The sequence below is a fragment of the Gouania willdenowi genome, chromosome 10 (assembly GCF_900634775.1).
Source record: "Gouania willdenowi chromosome 10, fGouWil2.1, whole genome shotgun sequence".
In the NCBI taxonomy this organism is placed as follows: Eukaryota; Metazoa; Chordata; class Actinopteri; order Blenniiformes; family Gobiesocidae; genus Gouania; species Gouania willdenowi.
Genome location: NC_041053.1, coordinates 18,775,803 through 18,799,874, shown reverse-complemented (window position 1 = coordinate 18,799,874; position 24,072 = coordinate 18,775,803). Strand labels below are relative to the sequence as shown.

The following is a 24,072-nucleotide window of genomic DNA, read 5'->3' as shown; positions in this document are numbered from 1 at the left end:
GGCTGGATTCTTTTATAGTAGCATATACATATTATTATCCCTCAACTGTTTACACAATGTACATTTATTTTCTCAAAAATCAAAGACCGTTAGTACATCACAAAGCCACGTTTTAAAACAAGAAATCACCACTAATGTCCACTTTATTGGTTATTGGCATAAGATGAGGGTGGTCAGATGATAATATCAGTCATTGCGTTCAGATCAGACATCTGTGGACGTAAAAGGGGAAACTGTGAGATGTGCAGTGATCACGTTAAACATTCCATGGATCAAAAGGCTGTGAACACAAGGCGGCTCCATCTTCATCTGCTAAGATTATGAAGGGCACTTTAGCCCCCCCTCTGGTCATTTAAGGCATGACACAAACAAAGGTCATGGCTGTATAGTGTGGACTACATGGTGCTAACTATTCCTCTGGGACCTTCATGTCCAAACTATTACCACCAACAATGTTCTTCTCCGTACAGAATCACATCATACAGAGGAAGTGCTGCACGAAAAAACACCAAAAAGCCACAAAAAAAAAAAAAAAAAACTACATCCCTCCAACAGGCTTTTAAAAACCGAGTGCATGAAGGTCCTAGAATGAATAAACCTGAATAGTTTCCCGTTTGTGACGATAACTACAGTTACAGCTACGGTTGTAATGCCACCATGCAAGTTCGAGTTCCCTACATACATAGGATCTGTAAATCTGATTCTATGGCTATATGGGTTTCCTGCAGTCATGGAATGGTCACAAATGGAGCAGCCCGCACTTGATTTCAGTTTGATTTCAGTGAGTTACTGTGGCTGTGTGCAACATTTTGCAATAACATAAAAATATATACAGGTATCTCTTTTCCCACAGATCTACAAGCGCGAGATATTCTTTTGATATACACAATGGTCGTACCTTAGGCTGACGAGGGATGGATTTTACTGACTAAACACCCACACTTGATCTATTTAATGAAAGGGTTTGTGGCTACTGTGGGTGTCAGACTCTGTGACACCTTACGAACAGTAAAGTGTCAGGAAATCAACCTGCGACACTGCAATCACAGCCTCCTCACCCTCAAAATCCACATCAGTCAAACCAACTTAAACAATTAGAAAAAAACACATCAGTGGAGATCTGTAATACTTGGAGCGTGCTGAACTCTACATCGGTGTTTGATCATCAATAACTCCAGGGGATGAATATGGGAAACGTTTTTGTTCTTACAAGCAGCTCTGATCTGTGTTAAGCTCAGCGTTTAACTTCATAATCAGAAGATTAGCGTCGCGAGGGAAGTGAAAAGCACAGATGACCCGTACAGAATCAACATAAGCTACCACAGACGGGAGATATTAATACATAGAGCAGGGGTAACAGTGTCCTCCATGCAACAACTCAGAAATACTGTTTAGAGTAAAAGAGCATAAACACAGAAAGAAAGACGCACAGACTTCTGGGAGAGTTTGAACTGAAGGTGAGAGTGGACTGATGTTTGACCGTGGGTTGCGTTCAGGGCAGTAGGACAACAGAAAACTGAAGTCTTCACTGGATCTCCTCCAGTGGTCCGGTCAGCGTGTCGATGCTGCTGCTGTCTGTGTCTGAGGCTAGCGTGTGCTCCGTGGACATGGATGAGATGTCATTGGCCGAGGACGACTGAGAGGCCGAGGCCGACACCCCATCTGAGACATGACAACCAATCACAGAGGGACAAAGTTCAGGCTGGTTTGGAGCAAAACACTAAAAAAAAAAAAAACATTACACATGAGGTAGTTTGTGTATTTCCACATGTCAAATGTAACTCTATTGAAAAAACGGCAACGCTGCAAAACGTAAAGGGATCCTCCACTATTTTTTAAAAAAAAAAATGTGACTTAAAACCTTTGAAATGTCGTTATTACAAGATCTATAACAAAATGCATTATTTTGCACCACCTGTGTAAGAGCGTGTGTTCCGCCATCTTGAAATCACGTGATTGAAGACATCACACACGCCCCAATGTCCTGTAAACAATCCCATTGTTTTCTATTGGATTGAAGTACATCCACATCTTTACCTTTTCCTGATTATTTAGAGCAACCTAAAGCAGCACAAGTTGCCATTTTGACTGAAAAAGTTGCTAAATGACCTAAAAAGCAGCCTGAATGTTTCACTCTAATAGAAAACTATGGGATGTTTACAGGCAGTGGGGCCATGTGACATCATCAATCACGTGATTTCAAGATGTCAGAACACACGCTCTTAAACTGTAAAGTAGTTAATAAAACAAATATGGTGCATAATGTGTTTCATTAGGCAATCTTCATATTTGTAAAAACAGTGGAGGATCACATTATTATATTATAATATTGTACAATATCAGTACAATATTAAACCTTTGCAACTCTTGTCAAGATCATTATTTGCACTCCATGAGAACTAGTATTGGTAATAAATGGAGATGGAACATCAAGTACCTGAACAATCCTCCTTCATTAAACCATTCTTGTTCCTTTCTTCCCAGTCAATCACCTCCTCATAAATGAGTTCTGTAAAGAAACACAAAACATCAGCCCTTACAACACAGAAGGGTCAGTCAACCACTTCACACTCATCTTATTCTAGCAGTTTTGTCCTTGGCTATTAAAATGACTGATAATAAATAACATACTTTTTCATGTGTGAAAGCTGCCCTTTCTATGATCGGGTTTTTTTTTTTTTTACTTATCTTACATTTTAATGAAGGTTTTCACAGAAGTTAAAACCAAGCTGTGCAAATTTTCTACAGCTTTAAATAAATATATTCAATCAGCCATTTCTTGCTTTAATGAAACTGAAATTACAATAATGTATATACAGTAGCTACATAGACGTGTCAAAATCAAAGCAACCAATCTGTCCCCAGTATTTCTCAAATTGGGGTACGTGTACCCCTAGGGCTACTTAAAAGAAAGTGTTAGCTAAAAAGTGATAATCATAATAATGATGAAGGAAATTATCATGATTAGAACATGAACTGAAAATACAAAGGTCTGTGTTAAAAATAATGATAAAACTATTAAAAAAAATGTATTCAGGAGGCACTAAATACTAGGTTTAGGGGTAATAAAATGTGTGCTTCTGTTTTCTGTATAAATTTAGCACGGCCCACAATCAGGTGGTAACTGTCAAAGCTTTTTGCGCCGTGACGGCAGCAGTGATATTTGTGAGGAGACGGGGCAGGGGAGAGGAAAGACGACAGAGGGATGGCATTTTCAGACCTCGAGATAAAATATTTGGGATGAATGAATTCACAATTTTAAGAACGTGTTAAAACCTTTCCTGTTCCGTCTCCCCATCGTGGCTGTGGAGACACAGCGGAGATCCACGCTCTCCATGGCTGGAGGCTGCTTCTCCTCCTAAGTTCACTCCCATACATCTCACGCTTGTTAAAGATGGTACCGCGTAGGAAGAACAGGCTGTTTTGTTGTTGTAGAGCTGCACTTTATTATCTGGCTGCACTATAAACATAAGCTCACTACCTGTCCCGGTCGCTGTGTCGGACTCTACTCATAGGCACGCACACACATCTCTCTTCCGCGGCTCACGCTCACACACACGCACATCAGCCGCACACATGCACCGACTCCGTCAATCACATCTACACACATTTTCCCACTGCGGGCTGAATGCAAAATCTATCTATTTATGTCTTGCTGTAATTCTTTTTTTTATTAGCTTCCTCTACCAACACCTCCAATTCTGCTGCTTCAAATGTATTAATTTTTTTGCTTCCGTGCACTCAGCTCTCCTTCACGCTCCATGTTCAACATAACACATACAAAACGCTCATTTAAATAGGGCGTTCTCCACCACTTCTGCAGTAGCTTTCTAATAAAGCCATCTATTTATCACCCCTGTTCTAAATCTGTATCTAGCATATGTGCACTACTGCACAGTTGCTCCAGGGGGCAGTAAGTGCTACCTTTCCACTGCTCAATGCTGTGCTCTCTCTCTTCAAGCTGCTTATCTGATATCTGAGGAGGAGGCTGTGAAACAAAGAAGAAAAAACAAACATTAGATGGAAGTCAAACATGACAATTTAGTCACACACTACCAATTTCATATTGTTCATGTGTGATTATGTGGAGTTATTTTAAAAAGAAATCTATTTACTGTTACACTGTATAGCATAGTAACTCCACTGTGGGGATAATAAAGATATATTAAACTAGACAAAGAGATGAGCAGCTTCCTCACCGCGTCTGCTTCTCCCGGGTCGTACCACACGTGGATGTAGGGGTGATTTAGGGCTTCTTCTACAGAGATGCGACACTCAGGATCAATAACCAGCATTTTAGAAAGCAGGTCCCGGGCTTGTCCCGCTGTCATGGCAACACAGAAACACATCAGTGACATCATTTCATCCAGAGCTCTTTGTTGTGCAGTAACTACATTGGTATTTCCAATGGTAATGTCCTCCTATCAGAGCTCTTTCTGTTCTCAAACTCCATAACAGTTGATGGCAAAATGTAGCTTTAACAGTGAGACTAATACCACTGATTTCAAATCAATGCAGCTGATCAAAGTGTTTGAGATCTGAGGCACTTACTCTTCACTTTGTCGTGTTCTGAATCAGAGGGAAAGGCCCAGTCTGGGAAGAGCTCGGCGAAGCTGACCCCAGGATACTGAGGCTTGTTCATCACATAGTTCCTCACGGTCTCCATTAGTCGGTTCATAAACTCCAGACTGGGTGTGCCGAGAACCTCAATCACCTTATTCCACTGGTCAATGTCTGGAACGCGCGCTTGTTATGGAAAAACTCAGCTACACAATGACTAATGTGCATTAAAAAGGGGAGAAAAAGACAAATTAATCACAAAAAGGTTGCACTTGGGAAATTCTCAAGCTCATACTGAAGAAACTCCCATCTACTGCTACATTATGATTTCCATGATAAATTATCATGGAAATCGCATATTGATTACACAAAAGTTAAAATATCCCCAATTATGGCTGTTTTCCCACAAGGTAAAGCAGTCACTGAATCAAAAGTCTTATATATTTCGTATAACTCAATGATTGTTCCGTATCTGACTTATTGTATTAAAGTGTGGTGCACTGAGAATTGGATACAGGGAACATACAGACCCAATATTTATACAGCAAAAAATATTAAAATTTCATTTTAAAAACCATCTACAAAGCTCATTTAAAAATCTGCAAAAAAAAAAAAAAAAAATTTTACTTCTGTCTGCTCAAATCAGTTTTACTGTCTTGAATGAAATATATAAACAAACATACATTAGACAAATAAATAAAGAAATACATAAAAATTGGCAAGATCTCAAGTAAATGTTGGATGATAGATTTCAGTATGTGTGAGTGTGACAGCATGACTAACAGGGACAAAGCGCAATCTTCAGACCTGCTTTAGCCCGGCTAAAAATACACACATGGTCTGTTGGTTTCCCTCGGCAGGCAATTTCATCCAGGAAATTGCTTTCTACAATAAAAAGCAATCGGACCTTCAAGCTATGCTGACAACGCTGTGAGGTGAAGAGAGACGCTGGTGGATGGTGAGAGAGTGAAGAGGTGCCTAAACATGTTACAAACAGAGACACGGTCACTGAACACAAAACAAGTGAATCATTGACACATGAGTGCCTCTATTTCTTTCTTTCTTTTATTCTTTTAAGGATCGGTTAAAAACCCAATAATTCCAGCAAATTCATTTTGTCTTGTTTTTTAATAATATGTTCTGGTTTCAATTATTCAGACAACTTTGTTTCAGAAAATTGACTTTGATCTCCTGAAATGTTTTGACTGTTAACTGCCAGTCTACTTCAACTTCAACATACTATAAAAAATAATAATCTAGATTGTGTTTTCTTACATTGTTTGATGGCAGATTATAACTTTGAGTCATTTGTGACATTGTGATGGAAAGTTGATGCAAAAACAGAAACGGAGCGGCACAATAAGTGAGGTGAAGGATACGATCTGTGCCCTGGAAGATGACGCCACCTTTCACCATCTCTCCCATAATACACCCCACTGACCAGATGTCCACTGGGAACAAAAAACACACACATTTGTGACATATACACACACACAGTCAAACACAAAATAAAAATCATGAGGAAAGGAGGGCCCAACATCACAGTTCACATTGCATGTACAGTGCTATGGTGCATGAGTGCTGCACGGATGAAGATGATGATCTGTGGTTTACGGAAATTCTGAATGGAACACAATGAAATGCAAAACAGCAGCTTGTGTTATTTTGCTCCACCCTTCAGCTAGAGCCAAGGCCTGATTCCTTCATCAATGTCATGTTCAGGCTTTCTTTCTGCAGTCTCTGGCTCCAGAACCAGTCAAAGCCTCCAAGGCCTTTCTCTTCAGCTCTGCTTATCAGTTTACACAGCTGTTGCTCCCTCCCTCACTCTCAGCTCACTGTGTGTGCGTGGGTTTGTGTGTGTCCGTGTGCTCTCTGCAGAGAAGGATGTAGCTCATCTCTCATGCAAACTTTGCTGTTTGCCTGATAGCATTTATAAAGACAAACAGCCATTAACCGCTCTAGCTATTTTGGTTTGAGTGAAGCTAAAAGCTCTCAGCCCAGTCAGACTGGACAAGACAGGAAACTTCAAACCAAGCCAACAGAACCTAAATCATTGCATGTGAACGTAGGAGTAGGTACAATAATAGCTATGAGTGTTTGTGGTGGAGCAGAGGTTCTTGTTCAGGAGCCCTGGAGCTTTGATTAGTCATGGTTCATAACTGCAGGTAAACAGGAGTGAGAAAAGGGTAAACCAAGTTAGTATTATTATGTAGTTAGACAGCTCTAGGTTATATTATTGCAATTATTCTCTATGTTATTGCACCTTTGGTGTAGATTATATATACAGTATGTATTTTTTCTATATTATTCATGTATTTATAAAGAGCTTAACAGGGGAATCAGGTACATAATTTTGTTCTGTACATGTTTACATGAGCACAAATGACAATTAGAAACCCTACTATCTTTTTAAATGTTCTTTATTCCTGTTGGGGACCTGTGAATAGGTCTATAATAAAGATGACGTGTAAGAAGCTGAAAAAAGGAAGAACTTGGTCAGAGCATCTCTTAACAGCAGCTCACTCTGAATGTTCATAGTTTGTAATGATTAAGATCATTCAAAGGGGTCCAATAAAGAAAAAGCCATTACTAGGGATTGTCCCGATACAACTTTGTCACTTATGATACAGTATCGATATTGCTACATTGGGCAATACCACAAGAATTATACATACTTTTAATAATTATTTTGTAGTGCGTATTGTTAGAAAATGCTTGATCAAGTGGTATTAATCAAAAGAACAATAGTAGGTATGAGAAAGACCTACCAATGTATTATTAACCAATGATAGTTATTTACGTTTAATCAGAGATGCACCGATACCGATATCTGGCCAATACTGCACCAATATACTCGTTGGTAAAGTTCACCGATACCCATTGCATCCAATGGCTTTGAATGGTGGCCTATCATTTCTGTTATATTTGACCTTTTTTTGTTTTTTTACAAAAAAATAGTTTTTTGTTTAATTGAACTTTCAGTTTCATAGTCATTTTTAAGGCACTGGCAGACCACCGCAACCCTGAAATAGGACAAAGCAGGTCTGAAAATGGATGGATGGATGGTCATTTTTTATTTTATTTAATCTAATATATAAACATTTGTTGTAACAAGCAGAGAAGAAAATAAAATATGTCTTCCAACTAATCGCATTTGGCTGAATAGTTTTTGTGTTTGTGGTATAAGCATCGGTACAATTACCCAGTATCGGTATTGTATCAGTTAGGAAAAAAGTGCTAACATAAGAATATTCTACAATTGAATAAAAATTTGTAAAAACTACTAAATTAGAAAAACCTGAAAATAACCTCAATAAATAGAATAAAAACAAAATATTTTATATTTTAAAATTTAGATACAGGCCAATATAATCCGTTATAAACCAATACACACACAAACTGATGTCTGATATCAATTATAGGTGTCAAATATCTAAACAAACATCCAGAGCAATGATGACGAAACCAAGCCTCAATGATAAACATGGGGGATGGAGGCACGCCCGTACTTGTGTGGTTCAAAACCAAAAGATGAGCCTAAACGAGACATTGGGAACTGGTGGGCCGGGGGCCACATGCCAGATTTATGCGGCCCCCAAAGTAATGTACAAAATTAGAGAAAAATACACAAAACAAAAGCAAGAACACATAAAAAATACAAAGAATTACAACATTGCAGAAAAATATCGGAAAATACTCCAAAAACACACAAAACTACTATAAAAATTAACAAACTGACAACAGTAATAAAAAAAAAATGACTCCAAATAACACAAAACAACAAAAATATACAAAATGACTCAAAAACTATATAAAAATTACAGAAAATGACAACAAAAAGACACAAAATGACAAGAGAAACAAAAAAACTGCAAAATGACAACATAAATAGACAATCTGAATTTATAAAAAGGACAACAGAAAATGCAAGCAGGACAAAAACAAGCAGAGAATGACAGAAAAACTATAAAAAACTCTGTTATTTCCTGTGTTAACGCTCAGATTGGTCATTATTCTAAATGCTGACATCAACGTTGATAATGTGGCCCTTAAATCAAATAAAGATGTTTTTGCAGCCCTTGCTGTGATGGAAGTTGCCCACATCTGGCCTAAACCGTTTTAACAGAAAAGTGTCAGATGACACATAATTCTGTTTTTTTTGGAGCAAAACAACCTCGGATTTCACTTTATTGTGAAAGTATTTTTTAAATCCTAGCACTGGCGGCATGCTGACCTCAGATACATTGAACACATTGAAATATTCACAGGTCAAATTGAACCGAGTGGACGGAAAAAGCCAATTATCTTTGTAAACATGATATCCGACACCTCCATCTATATCAGATCACTTAAAGGGATGGGTTCTAATGACACAAACCATTCCTGGCCTACATTTAAAAAAAGAAAGAAACATCCCTCCACTCTGTTTAGATGAGACATTAGTGATTAGAAAGACAGAGTAAAAGAAGGATACAGTCCTTTCCAGGAAAGAGGACTTTGTGAGAGATCATTTCAGCCATAATGCAGCCGACCGACCACAGGTCCACTGCGGCAGAGTGAGTGACGGCACAGTGACATTCATCTACACCTTTAACTCTCACTGACTACACACAAACTACCAACAACAGCAAAACCAACGCAGAAACTTGGTGCTTATGTTCAGTATTTCTGTAAAGTTTGTTTCATCAGTTCAGATTTTGGCCCCAGAAGCTTCATCAAATCTGGAGAAATTGTTCTTCATAAAAAAAATTACTGACCTGGTATTTATTTGCTTTTAAGCACTTACTTTAATAAAATAAACAATATTTTTGCCCTAATCAAAAAGCAGTGATTTGTATCATCACATTCATTTAGTCGCAGTGACTCACCATTCTCCTTATACTTCATGCCCAGGATGACCTCTGGGGCACGGTAGTATCTTGTGACTACGTAGGGTGTCATCATGAAATTAGTGCAGGCCGTTCTCGCCAGGCCAAAGTCCAGGATCTTCAGAGTGCAATCTGACTTCACCACAATGTTACTGGGCTTTAAATCCTACGGAGATGAAAAAGGGTTTAATTTATGGATCTTATTGGGTTCTTTCTTTCTTTCTTACGACAGAATTTAGATTTTGTTAAGCGCTCTGAGATGACTTTGTTGTAATTGGCGCTATATAAATAAAGTTGAGTTGAGTTGAGAAAAATTCCACAGGAAAACACCAACTGGAAAATGGTCAAGGATATGACGAAACATAACACTTGAACGAGTTAGGTCGGAACAAATGAACATACTCTGTTATAAACCAGCACCTTTAAGACAAGAAGACAAAAATGATTTCACTTTTTACTAAAGTGTTCCATCATCATTCACCTTTAGAATGTGAACATATTGGGCAAAATACGATATTAACATAGTTACTGATATCAACTAGAGGCAGAGGATATTATCAGCTGGTATTTGCCATGAGATGTAATATCTGCTGACATCGGTATCGTTTTTTCCAAAGACGAAAATACATATTTTTTATTTCTATTTTTTTCCCCCCCCCCCAAGTCTGCATTTGTTGTCTTAGCAGTTTTTCCTTTACAAATATGCATAAATGATTTTCTTACAAAAACCACCACACTGAACCACCAGCACACCCCTACCTAAGGAAGGATATGAAAACTTTATTGGAAAACCGAAACGCGTCATTGTTTCAAACATGTTTAAAGTAAATATGGCAAAACAAAACTAAGATTTCTTTTTTTTTTATTTCGACAGATGATGTTTCATGTGGAATACATCTAGTGGTACATCACATTAAAGGTAAGCACAGTGGGGAGGGTGTCCATGTTAATAACGGTATCGGTTAATATTGGAAATGGGAAATTGGGTGTTTGTCAATATCTGCAATATCGGATATCGACAAAAAGCTAATATTGAACATCTTTAATATCAAAACATCTGAACAGAATCTAACATTTACAAAAATAGATGTCTAAGAGAGGTTTCTGTGTTATGTTTTTGTGTCTTTCCTTAAAATAATGGCTATAATATTGACAGGCGTTTTATATTGTGTGTGAGTATGCAGTGTTTGTGTCGTGTGAGGAGTGAATATACATTTGCCTGACATTTTAAAGTTGAATGCCAACGCTTAAGAGTATATGAGAGTGAGTTTGGATGTTGATGATGTATAGGATTAAATGTAGTGTGTGGGTAATGTGGCTGGCTTTTGGTCCAGCAGGGACTGACGATAGAAATTAGCTTTGGCCACAATCCAGCATATTCACAGGTACACGTTTTCTTAGCATTTTCTGGTTTTTGATATGCATTGTCCTTTGAATAAATAAATAAATCAAATCAAATAAAAGAACATATAGTTAGTGAGGATGTTATCTCCTCCTTTGTCCGATTTTGACAAAAAAGCTATCAAAAAGTTCAGAAAGTTCACGAGATTTATGCTATTGCTTTTGTGATTTGTAACTTTTAAACTTTTTGACTTATTACATTTTTTCTTTCCCATTCATTTCTATCGGAAATTTCGGCTTTTTCAACTTTTAACCACTTCATCCTCAGCCATTCTTCAACTTATTTTGACCATTCAACCTTTAACTACTACCTTCAACCCGATTCCACTTTTTCAACCCATTCCAACTTTGTTTTTTAACCTTTTCAACTTTTACAACTAATCTCAACATTATTATTATTTTTTAAATGTATTTATTTCAAAGAAAACAACAATTTAATAACATAACTAAAATATACAATAATGCAAAAAATGATCCCTAAACTCCCACACAATACATCTTGTCCGAAAAGGAGTAGGAAGAAGCAAAGGTTCTTACACTGTGTTGGATTATTGCTAATGTTCAGCTAATGCTAGGTTAGTGCTAATGCTAAGCTATGCTAATGCTAGGCAAATGCTAATGCTAGCTAATGCAGTGCAACACGGGCCAGCACCTGCATCCTCATTTGCATTTTCTTCAGGAAATGCAAATATTCTAGTTAAATGTGAAGGGAATTTGTGTACGACACACTTTTCTTTCTCTCACCCTGTGAATGATGCCAGCTGAGTGCAGGTGCCTGATACCACAGAGGATCTGGTAGAGCAGGTAGGACATCCTCTCATGGTCCAGGTCCATGTGGATCACCTGACACAAGCTGGCATCCATCAGCTCCATTACTAGATACCTACGATGAAAGGGACGACATATGAAAAAGCAACATATCAGAGCGAGACGTCACATGAAAATGGGACATTTTCAACTCACAGGTCCTGGAATTCCTCCAGGGACTTTTGAGGCGTGAAAACATTGATCAGACGGATGATCTGAAAGCAGAGAGACAGGTTATTAGTCCACTGTGTGACTCTCCTATCTACATGCACATCACTGTGAGAGCTACGTAGCAAACTAAGGATCAAAACACTCAGTGGGTAAAAAAGACACTTTATCAACCCTGCAGAGTGCTTGGGCTCTTTGTTTGCCCCACTTTAAATGTTTTCTTTATTTAGGGACATGTGAAGAGCTGAAGGTTTTGGCTGCCTGCCAGATGAACAGGACACACCAGACTAAACTAAATGCTAACAAAGCTAATATTACTCATACTATAAACCAACAAAACCAAATCATATCAAAAAAAACTTTGAAAGTGTTTAACTTTTTGAAAAGGTGCAAGCTGAGTCTTACATTTTTGTGGTTGACACATTTGAGCAGGACCAGCTCCCTGTAGGCTCGCTTTGCATGAGTCTGATTCTGAAAGGGCCGACACAGCTTTTTTACCGCCACTGGTAACCCAAGCACAACATCTAGAGCAGAGCTGCCCAGAACAGAGACAAGGATTATTTTAAGGAATGAAAACATCCAAAGCCCCAATTACAATAAAAATGCTGCTGTGTGAGACCAACGTCTAACAATACAAATACATCATCACATGTACAGTATTATACAACATCTACACCAGACATGGGCAACTATTATCACAGCAGGGGTCATGAGACTGTGACTGTAATTATCAAACATTCATGTCCTGCATGTTGAAAGATGATAGTTGAACAAGAATACATGAAGGGTTTTTGTCTATTTTTGTTGTTGTTTTATGTGTTTTAGAGTCATTTTGTGTATTTTTGGAGTAATTTCTGTGTAATTTTTTTTTTTATGTCGTTTTGATATATATTCAGTTTTTTGGAGCAGTCTTCTTTGTTTTCTGAGCATTTTTGTTGCCCTTTTGTGTCATTTTCTTGTCCTTTTGTGTGTGTTTTTTTGTAATTGTGTACATTTTTTGGAGTCTTTTTGCGGTTGTTGGTGTTTTTCCTGTAGATCTGTGGGTTTACTTTAGGGGCCACACAGAATTAAACCAAGGCCCACATGTTGCCCATGTCTGATCTACACATTTTAACACATATAATGCTTTAAAAACACTAACTAACAAATACTGTATATACTAAAAATACCTGGTGTATTTATGAAAAACAACAAAGTTAAACATGTTGGAATTCATAGTTTGCCCTCTCCTGATACCAACAACAACAATAAAACACTTTATAATTCACAGTATGATTTCTAGCCTAGCTGCTATTCTGTTATTACAAAAACACAATAACAATACAACAAAATAAGAACTTTTAATTGGCTACAATAGCAAGTTCAATGCGGTTTTGACAATTACTCAAAGGCCTTTTTTTTAAGGTGAAATGTCAGACACCAGATCACAGTAAAGGCCTCTTACCAGACGATGCCTTGGGCTCCGGAGCCAATAGCACGGAGCTGCTGGTAGCGCTTTAGCACAGTGAAGGTGGAGTCTCCCACCTGGACACTGTAGAAATGACTGTCGTCCTCACTCATCCTGCTGAACAATCAGGACCACCTGTGCTGTCTGCAAGCAACAACAAACACACATTCAAAATGTCATTTAAATGAATACAATATCAAAAGCAGATTTTTGAAGTTTTAGGAAACACTATTTTACAAAAGTGAAAATGTAAAACAAACAACTTAAATTTAGAAAACAAAAATAATATTAGATTTTTTTATTAGTAAAATTGCTGTCATTCTATCTGTACGCAGCACCGCTCAATGGTCAGTTTAGGTCACATGACTTAAGACTAAACCTAACCCTAAAAATTGTTGTGATATAGGGTTAAAACCTAACCCTAAGACACCAATAGCACCGGGGGATGTCCGTACGGTAACCGTAGGAACAGACACTTTCTTACAATTATTAATGCTGAATAATCGCATGATTTTTCTGAGCAATTAATCACGTTTTTTGCTGAAACTGTGTATTGTGTTGTGGCAATATGACTGCGTTCCAGCTGTTCTGTATCGTACTTAACAACAACAAAGGTTCAGTATTTGTTCAAAGTGCTTCTTTTAAATGGATATTTCCTTTACATGGAAGCAGATATCTATTGTTTTTTTTCTCTTCTTGGAAATCTGAACTTGAATGAAACCAAGTTGTTTATAGCCACTGCTTGGTTACTGCTAAACTAAATCTCTCCTAGGTGTGATAAACATGATAAATACACGTAAACTTTGACAGCTTTGATTAAAATACATTTTAATTTCACTTTTTAAACTGAAATCCATTTAAAAATTGGAAGTGTTAACTGCTTTGGAAGCAAACAAACATAGTGTGCCCTTCTACCATGTTCACATAAAGATGACAGTGGACTCAAATATGAGTAAAAACTCATGTTCAAGATAGAAAAGCACGCTGACAGCTCAAAGATCCCGAGGCTTATGCTCAACACACACACACACGCACGCGCACGCATACGCACAGATGCACATTTCACTTGGGAAAACCAACCCACTAATCTTTGGAAAGGCATCTCATTCCATTTTGCAAAAACAATTCATACAGACATCAGAAGGGAAGCACATAAAAACCCAGTATCAGAGCTGCCAAGCGTCACGCAATTTGACGCATTCTCACACCACACTTGACATTTCTCACGCTTATATTTCCCCATTCAATACTCTCTTTATTTTTTTAATGATAATAAACTTTGGTCCTCGCGGCTTGCCGTAGTTCGAGTAACTCTGATTGACTGACCGAGATAACCAATCCCAGACCAATCCATGTCTCCTTGTGCCTAAATCTAATCAACCACGGCAGGCATTACGCAATAATAAACCAATCAAAAGCAACGTAAGGTGGGTCTTGATGAGCCGTCTCTGACTAGAAACTTTCACACACAACTCACGTCGAGTTGTCGACACGCTTTCAGAAAGAAAGTTTCTACAGGACAGATGCCGTCTGAGATGGTATGTAATTATGTTGTGTTTATATTGCTGTGTGTGTGTTATAGTGTTAGTTTACTCATCTAAAAAAATAACATTTTGTGTGTGTGTGTCTCTCGCACTCAGGTGTGTATGTCTGTGCTAGACATTAACTTAAATGAATTAAAACTTTTATTAGCTACTAACAGTGTTATGAACACTGGTAGAAGCTGAACTGCACTTGTAGGTTATATCAGCATAAATACATAGTAAATGAAACAAATGCCTTGTCTAATCTAATGTTCATTTGAACTGTTCTTATTTGATTATTTTTGTATGTAATAGTGTATTTCTATGGACATTGAGTCTGCTGCGAAGACATTCATTCAATCAAAAATCACTTGATGTTTTAATGTTTTTTTACATGATCTGCTTTTTAATGACCTTTCTGTTGCAGACGATGAGAGCTGAGGTAAAGGTAGCACTGCCTTGGGCCACAGTGTTTTAAGTGGGAGCCTCCTGCCTCTGTCATCAAGTCATTGAAATTTGTGACAAACACCTACAACATGAGACATGTCCCCAGCTAAATGATGGAGAGTTGGTTTAAATGAAATACTGACAAATAAATGTATTTTGTCAATATTCTTGTTAGTTTTCATTTCTAATTTCTGGTTGATTAAAACTAGCATTAGGAGGCCACAGTGCAGGGAGAGCCGCTGGCATGGAGGTGAGGACATCAGGAAAGCAACGTTAAAACAGGCTAAAGCCATGTTAAAAAAGGACACTTTTTTTTTCGCATCAGGTCACTAAAGTCTCACTCTTGTCATTTTCTGAAACTTGGCAGCCCTGTGATGTGTTTGTGTCATAGTTGTTAAAGATGGCCGCACAAACATTGAGCGTAGATGTCTGGGTTTGATCTGTTTTTGTGTCTGTGGGTGAGAACACACAGTCAGCTACGCTACAGCGAACAGTCACTGTTGTCTGCTTTCTTTTGAAGAAAACCATCACATGTAGAAAAGGTGCACAACAATTTTCGAAATCTAAAGAGATTTTTTATGTCACAAACCCCACACATAAAAATAAAAAAATCAGGTGTTAAACAGTATTCATCACAATGTGTGTGGTGTGCAATGATAATCTCACCACAGCACACCACACACTTAATGATTCTGTCTAACATCTCAGCCTGAAATCTTGCGTGGTCAAACAAAAGCGAAGGAGAAGAACTCCAAATCGATGAAGGATGGAAGTTGATGGAATAATGGTGGTTTTGGCACTTTCATTGGCAAAAAAGTGACATAAGAAAAGACTGGAAAAAAATGATAGAGACGGCATGAAGTGAACACGGACTTTATAGCCTACTTAAGCTAGCGGTGAGTTTTTTTTCCTCAGGTATTGTCTAATGCTATTAACAAAGTAAATAACACCTAAACGTAACTTTGAAAGCCATCAAGATAGAGACATTTTGTGCGGTTAATTGTGTTAAAGAGTAGGGGTGTGGGAAAAAAAAAAAATCGATTTCACGATATATCGTAATTTTTTGGGTGCCAATTTTACATTTTTTTTAATTTTTTTTTTAAATCGATTAAAAAAAAAAACTAAAATTATTTTATTTTTTCTCATATTTAATCTATATATATTTTTTTTTATGTATTTTTCACATTGTGTTTTCTACTGCTGGAGACACTGTCACTGCTCAGCGGAGCAGCCTAACTACTGGGCATGTTGACCAGCTTCCTACATAAAAACCTTGAAAATTGTGCCACTTCTTGTCCTCTGAATATTCAATATCTTCTGAACACATACAGCAACTTGATTTTCAATCTCTACATTTAATTTTGAAATTAACTGGGTAGAATATCGCAATATATTGTGATAATATTGTATCGTGACCCAAGTATCGTGATACGTATCGTATTGCAACATCCTTGCCAAAACTCACCCCTATTAAGGAGGCACAGCCATGTTTGTTTAGTCATTTGCCTGCTTCCATGCCAGCTCGCTTTTGATTGGCTACTTTCCGTTCGGTGTCACATTTCACAGAGTCTGCTTTCCCCTCACACGTGAAGATTCTCGGTCGTAAATATTGAACACGTTTAATACCTACGATTGTCGGCCCGACCCGTTTTGGATCCGATTTTCTGTACAAATTCACAATTAGATCTCACGATAATCTTTATAAGACCTAGAAAATCGGGCGTTTGCCGTCTTTGGTTGGGAAGTAATAAAAGTATGTATGATTCGTGTTGTTATCGTTGGTATATTAATACGCCAACTACAGGTGTCCTGATCCGATATTGATATCGGATATCGGTCCAATAACAGCCACAAAACAAATATTTTACTGGCCTGTATCTAAAATCACAGATATAAGCTATCCTATAAAATGTTCCACTCCAGCACTTCGATCCATAGGTGACTGTGGTTCACACTCCAACAAAGTAACCTACTGCTGCTGGCTATTGTTCTCTGTTTGAGTAACGTCACTTGATCAAGCCTTTTCTAACATACCACACTACAAAATAAGTAATAAAAGTATGTATGATTCGTGTTGTTATCGTATCGGTTCAACATCGGTATCGGTCAATACCCAAGGCTGTAATATCGGTATCGTAACGCAAGTGAAAAAGTTGTATCGTGACATCTTTAGCTGTAACTTGTGCTTTAAAATGTATATTTTATATCTGTTTAAAGTTTAAATAAATCTCAAATAGTTCATTATGAAACAGATCGATTTATTGCTTGTGTTAATTGAAAAATACGTGACAAAAGGCTCATTGAAAAAATAATCACATTAAATCGCAATTAGATTATTTTCCGAAAATCGTTCAGCCCTAATGAATACATCAACAAAGGAAAACTACCTCCCAACATAGCGGCTGTGCAGCTACACCATTACCCAGCTGAAAAGATGAATCCCTGACCATTATCTGGCTTCATTCTCCTTCTCCTCACATGTGCCCAGCTGGCCATTTATTACACTAACGGAAGCAGAGAGCATTCCTTCCTTTCCCATCTTTGGCTCTATTGTGTGCTCAGTTACATTCTTTCAATCTTCCGCCTTTTGCTGGTTTTCTCAATACAGCCCCTGGCATCTTTAATTACAACCCCACTGAGAAACTGAATGAAACCAACAGACTAATGAATATTCTGAATGTGACATGCTGAAATTACATAATGATTTAAAATGCAAGTGCAGGGTTGACGGCGTGGTAATGTGTGGTCTTGACTCAAAATGATTTACATGATGCAGCTTAAATCTTCAAAACAGCTCATGTGCTGTTATTTAATGATGTAAAATCTGACATTGGATTTGAAGACTTTATGGATGATAATAATTTGTGTGCTCCTGTGCACAAAAATAGACACTCCAAAGATTAATTAATCAGAACCATTACTAGGGACGTAACGATTCACTCAACTCCCAAAAACTCTAGAAAATACTGTACTATTTTCCTTTTATTTTTCATTGTCAAAAAAATCCCTTGATAAACTATTCAAAACAATGCAATTTAACTAAAAATAAATCTTGAATGAAATAAATAAAAAAAATAATACAAATGAAGAAGAAGCCTATTAATTTAAATTCTGGTACTATAGTAAACAATGCAAAACGGCATAATAGTTCTTTTTCTTTTTAACAGTGCAACTGAAAATGTATTTTGTGCCTTAACAATTGGACTTTAAAAAAAAAACCAGTCTGCACTATATTTACATCAGATATTTGTTTGGACCAGCAGAGGACGCTGGTAACCCAGTGTTCGGTTGGGATGCAGCTATTCTGTGCAGTGAAGAAGATATGCTATGCTAGCAGACAGAGCTAATAGAAAAACGTGACTTTTACAGATATTCACATAATATTACAGATAGGAGGGAAAATGCATGGAAGCGCACAGAAGCAAACCGATGCTACTGTCTTTGAAATAAAATACGGACACACAATAAACAGAAATAATACCTATAATTGATTCTGTAGATTACTCAGTTACTGTTCAACTAGTATTCCTCATTTGTCAGGAATACGAGTACAGGAATTAAACTAGTAAACTTTTAAGACTCAAAAAGTGCAAAACACTGCAGCTATTAAATACTTTGGTCATCAAGTATCCTATCAATGAAGCATATTTAATTAAATGTATAAAATGTAACCATTGTATAAATGTATTTTCCTTAATTAAAGCTGAATTGTAAATATACAACAAAACATGACACTGATTTATAATACAACCAACTAATTGTTTGCTTTTTGAGAAAAAAAATATGTTTATGTTTTTACATACATATTGTGCAACCTAAGACGACAAAGGCTAGCACAGGAAAAAATAAATAAAATAAAAATAAAAATAATTAATTGACCATTTTTTGTAATTGCGTTGAGGATTGAACTGTGAGTTAAGGATCATTCTGGTAGAATAAATAATATTGATTAAGAGTTGGTTATTATGGTCAATAATACTAGCTAGTAGGGGTGTAAATCACCAGTTTCCTGACAATACAATATTGATTATTTGGACTTCGGTACAATATTTGCTAGATATCATAAAGTCTGTCACGATTCGATAATCGATTCAATATTATATACGCATTGAACACAATCAGTTACATTTCCCTTAAAGCTACAAAAAATACCAAGCAATATTTACTGCTTTGACAATTTTATTGCTGAAATGTTTCAGAATTTTAAATGAAAATCATTGTCTCACAAAAAAAAGTGTATTTACGATGCTTAACCAATAAAGGTATCGATCCAGACACCTCAATTACACAGTGAACATCACACACATATATATATATATATACAGTGTATCCAAAGGTAAACTGTATTTCTTTCCACCCTGTTATTCTCTACACACACAGGGATAGTGAAACGACCACTTGCACACACACAGTAACACTGACAGCAAATCTGTGACATTAATGACTCTGAACAGTTTGTAAGGAAACAGAATGCCTGGTTAAAACCACTCCATGCTCAGAGACATATTATAATCCATATTTACAATTACAAGATTACAATTTCATTTTCCAATTTTTTTCAATTTAAATCCAAAGTGACGTACAACACTAGCAGTTAGGGTTAAGGGACCTGCTCAACGTCCCACAGTCATGACACCGGTTGGATATGAACCGGTGACCCTCTGATTACAAGCAGCTTCCTTAACCGTTACCCCACCACGACCCCTCTATTGAACTATGACTTGTATATTGTGTATGATTCTACTTTTGCTTTTTGAAAAGGAAATTCAAGTTGCAATAGTTGTCGCTATCAAATCCCAATATATATATTATATAAATAGCAGTGGTTCCCAATCTTTTTTGTCTCGTGTGCCCCTTAGCATTTTTGTCAAATCATGTGTACCCCCTCTCATATAATTAGTACCCTCTCCATAATTGAATATGCTTTTTAATTTGTGGGCTCTCTTAAACCTATGACTGTGTCTCTAACATTGATTCCCTAAGGCTTAATCTACAACTTCAAAAACAATGAAGGTAATTTAAAGTGGAATTAATTTTTTTCCAATATCACGCACTTTTATGTGATTACTTCAATAATAAGTAAATACAGTCTCTTTTGTAAAATGTAGCAAATTATTGTGTCTACTATTGTCAGAAGTGTGATTAAATGTCCTGATACAACTATCTCACTTCCAATACGATACTGATATTGCAGCCTTGAGTAATTAGCCGATAGCCGATGTTACTCAGAGAACAATAGTCAGCAACAGTAGGTATATGAGAAAAACTGACCCATTTATTATTAACCAATTGGTTAAATACATTTAAACCTTCAACATAATATCTACAGTATTCTACAATTGTATAAATACTGTATAATATATATCAGAGATTTTAGATGCAGTCCGATAAAATCCGATATTAATTTTCTGGCTGATATCGAACGGATATCAAATATCAATACCAGAATGGGACACCCCTACAGTTAACGTGGATTTTACAAAATGATAATCACAATTATTTATCATATTAGGGGAAAATCTACATTTTTATTTTATCTTTAAAGAAACAATATCCGTACAGTTTACACTGCAAAATTAAACTGTAATGATATAATTTGATTATAATAATTTGAAAAAAATGAACCCAAGAATTAAAAATGTACCACAGATTAACTGAATAAATACAGGGAGGGAAAAAAAGAATCAATTAAAAAAAAATAAAAAATCGATATTTAGCGCCAGTGAATCGATATCGTACCGCGAGACGAAACCTGGCGCTAAATCGTCGTATCGGTATTTTGGCACAACCTTACTTAGATTCCATGTCAACTCTCTAAAGAGTTGAAACTAAAAATATGTGAAAAAAAGGTTCTAATAAACACATCTTTATTATTAGACAAGGATACATGTTTACTGCTTTTAATTCTACTTAATGACTCAGTGACTTTGGTGAGAAGGTGACTTTAGTATAACAGCAGCCTCAGCACTGAGGACTGGTCCTGACGTGGGCTCTGAAGTGTCTCTATGTGCATGGATGGGAGTCAGTGAGCTGGCGATGATATCAGATTAGCATGGCCTCAGGACCCAATGTCTGCTCTTCATGTGACAGAGTTACAAAACACAGCAGAGGATGGAATAACTACATCCTGGCTGGTGCTGCTCAGTCACTGCCTCAGACTGAGCTGTGGAGGCTGGATCAGGATAAGGAAAAAAAAACAAAAGAACACATGCAGGATTAATGATCTGTGGACAGTAGCAGGGTTGGAGCCAATTACAATTGTAACCATGTAATTGGTAATTAATTACAATAATGACGTAATTATAATTGAAAAAATCTGTTACTGTTGTAATCATAATTCAACATTCTATAAAAACTGTATTTTACAATGTAATTAAATGCAAAACTAGGGAACCATGTTACAGTTCTATGGTTAACAATCATTAAAATGTGTTTCATATTAAGTTTACCAGTCAATTCTCTTGAAAAAAAAATATATATCTATCCTGACAGAAAAAAGGCTCAAAACCCCGCACCAAAAATATGAATACCTATATTTTTTATTGATTAGGAAGCCTAATAAGGTAACAAAGAGATGAAAAACTAATTGGATGATAGATAATATTTTCTGTGTATTTTACAGCTTATTGTAGTCAAAACTGACCTGTTATCATAAGAGATGCTAAAGCTAACACGAGAGGAAGGTTAACTTTTATGGCGCGTTCACACCAAACGTGTTGAAAGCGGCAGGTGTACATTCACAGTACATGGTGGACGCGCTTCTAGGGAGTGTCGGAGGTTCCGCTGTGTGTCCCGCGCCTCCTGTGCGGCGCGTTTTGAAGCTTTTCGTGTGGCGGACGCTTTTGTACGGTGGCTGGGAAGTGTCAGGTGAATGCATTTACAGAAACGAACACAAATGCAAACAGGTCACAACACGAATGCAAACCGGCCACAACGGAAGTGTTTCCGACGGACCGGTATTACAGACGGACGGGTATTATGATATGATAGCCTGATATGAAAAATATAAGAGTATCCTAATCAACTTTCACTTACTTTCATACGCGTTTCGATGTCTTCTGCTTGTTCTTAACTGTTCTGGTGGGTTAAAAACTTCTGCCAGAAACGTGTCCGTCTGTAATACCGGTCCGTCAAAAACACCGGTGGCCGGGAAGTGTCAGGTGAATGCATTTAAAGAAATGAACACAAATGCAAAAAGGTCACAACACGAATGCAAAATGGCCACAACGAAAGTGTTTCCGACGGACCGGTATTACAGACGGACACGTTTCTGGCGGATGTTTTTAACCCACCAGAACAGTTAAGAACAAAAAGAAGACATCGAAACGCGTATGAAAGTAAGTGAAAGTTGATTAGGATACTCTTATATTTTTCATATCAGGCTATCATATCATAATACCCGTCCGACTGTAATACCGGTCCGTCGGAAACACTTCCGTTGTGGCCGGTTTGCATTCGTGTTGTGACCTGTTTGCATTTGTGTTCGTTTCTGTAAATGCATTCACCTGACACTCCCCAGCCACCGTACTTTTGAGGTGCGTCTGACGCCTCCAACGCGACCGACACTGGAGTTGGGATTGCTGAACTTTTGGGGCATTTCGCGGAGCGTTGACCTATCAGGAGCATTTCCTGACCGTGATGTATTCAGAATAATGAGGAAAAAAAAAAAAAAACACACTAGCCGGAGGCAGACACAGATGGACAGGCTCTTCTGCTGGCATACAGTGCCTGTACAGTAGTTGGTGTCCTGGTAGGAGATGCAAGTGGCCGTCTATTCATACGGAGCGCTCCTCATTGGCCAGTTTAGGTGACGTGATAGGTGCACCACGTGACTTAAAGATCCCTCAGTTTTATTTTAGCTCATATGTATTTCTAGCTACCAGGCAAACCTTTTTATTTTAGCACTAACCCCATCCCTATCCCCAATCCAAAAAAATAACCTAAAATGTTTATTTTTTTTCATAGATGTATTTTTAAAGGTGGAATCTGCCGTGGTAAAATATGTTAAAATGAAAAAAAATATATGACGAAAGTGGGATTCGAACCCACGTTAGCAGGAGAAATGATCCTTGATGCGTTTCCGTATCAATAGACACTTCATAACTTTTATTAGGTTGTTTATCTCAGGCTCAGTAATTGAACTTTAGTGATTGGGAACGTAATTAGAATTTACTTTCTGAGGATAAAAAAAATAAAAATTGTAATTTAATTGTAATTGGAAAAAATGCTGGAAACTGTAATCTGAACTGAATTGTAATTGAACATGGATAATTGAAAACGTAATTGTAACTGAAAAATGTAATTGACTCCAACCCTACACACACACACACACACAGGTATGAAGTCACCGTGTATGACACACTCCGCAGCACCGCTGGCAGTCGCTGCCTTTCCTAAACCATCACGTCATTCAGCCAAAGTTACAGCAACGTGAGCCCTGCTTCCGTTAGTCCGGCTCAGCGTGTCAGGAGCCATGCTGTCTATCTATTATTTCTACCAGCAGCACTGCGGTAGTCAGCTCGGCCCACCGGGGCTCAACTGAGAGCTGTGACCGACCAACGGACGGTGGTGAGCGGGCAGCGGTTACACTAACACAGGCTGTAAAGCACCGACACCTACCGTATCCCGTCCCCGCTGGCAGGACACGCCCATGCATGGACAACACAGACACCGGCAGTCGCTGCGACGTTAAGGCTCGACCCGTTCTGGTGCTGGGAGTGTGTCGGAGCGGCCAGACCCGGCTTCTAACCTAGTTTCCTGGGTTAACTCCAGCGGCTGCTCGGACGGAGGAGGACGACACGCCAACACAAGCCGAGACCGAGCACAGGGGTGACGTCATCACGCCGGGTTT

General features: G+C 37.7%; 1 protein-coding gene across 4 annotated transcripts; it reads right to left on the bottom strand.

The window, feature by feature from the left end:
* Positions 1-3: 3 nt before the first annotated feature.
* On the bottom strand, positions 4-24,061 carry mapk9 (mitogen-activated protein kinase 9). 4 transcript variants are annotated; one of them, XM_028460082.1, is made up of 12 exons: positions 23,841-24,061; positions 13,249-13,395; positions 12,210-12,339; positions 11,793-11,851; positions 11,574-11,712; positions 9,429-9,594; positions 9,035-9,106; positions 4,552-4,734; positions 4,200-4,324; positions 3,925-3,988; positions 2,438-2,509; positions 1,526-1,662 (listed from the first exon to the last, which is right to left on the bottom strand). In XM_028460082.1, the coding sequence occupies exons 2-12, from the start codon at positions 13,362-13,364 to the stop codon at positions 1,526-1,528; spliced, it is 1,263 nt and encodes a 420-aa protein (XP_028315883.1). In that variant the 5' UTR covers positions 13,365-13,395; positions 23,841-24,061. The 4 variants fall into 4 exon arrangements, with proteins under 4 accessions (XP_028315881.1, XP_028315883.1, XP_028315880.1 ...); XM_028460079.1 differs by lacking the exon at positions 9,035-9,106 and adding an exon at positions 5,940-6,011; XM_028460080.1 differs by lacking the exons at positions 9,035-9,106; positions 23,841-24,061 and adding an exon at positions 5,940-6,011 and having other exon boundaries at positions 4-1,662; positions 13,249-13,364.
* Between the last annotated feature and the right edge of the window lie 11 nt (positions 24,062-24,072).

What these genes read in the sequence shown, in the direction of transcription:
- mapk9 (XM_028460082.1), bottom strand. Translation starts at nt 13,364, where the DNA reads ATGAGTGAGGACGACAGTCATTTCTACAGTGTCCAGGTGGGAGACTCC. An exon ending in GGAGCCCAAGGCATCGTCTG is followed by an intron (nt 12,340 to 13,248) that starts GTAAGAGGCCTT and finishes TGTTCTGGGCAG; the next exon opens with CTCTGCTCTAGATGTTGTGC. An exon ending in AATGTGTCAACCACAAAAAT is followed by an intron (nt 11,852 to 12,209) that starts GTAAGACTCAGC and finishes CTCTGCTTTCAG; the next exon opens with ATCATCCGTCTGATCAATGT.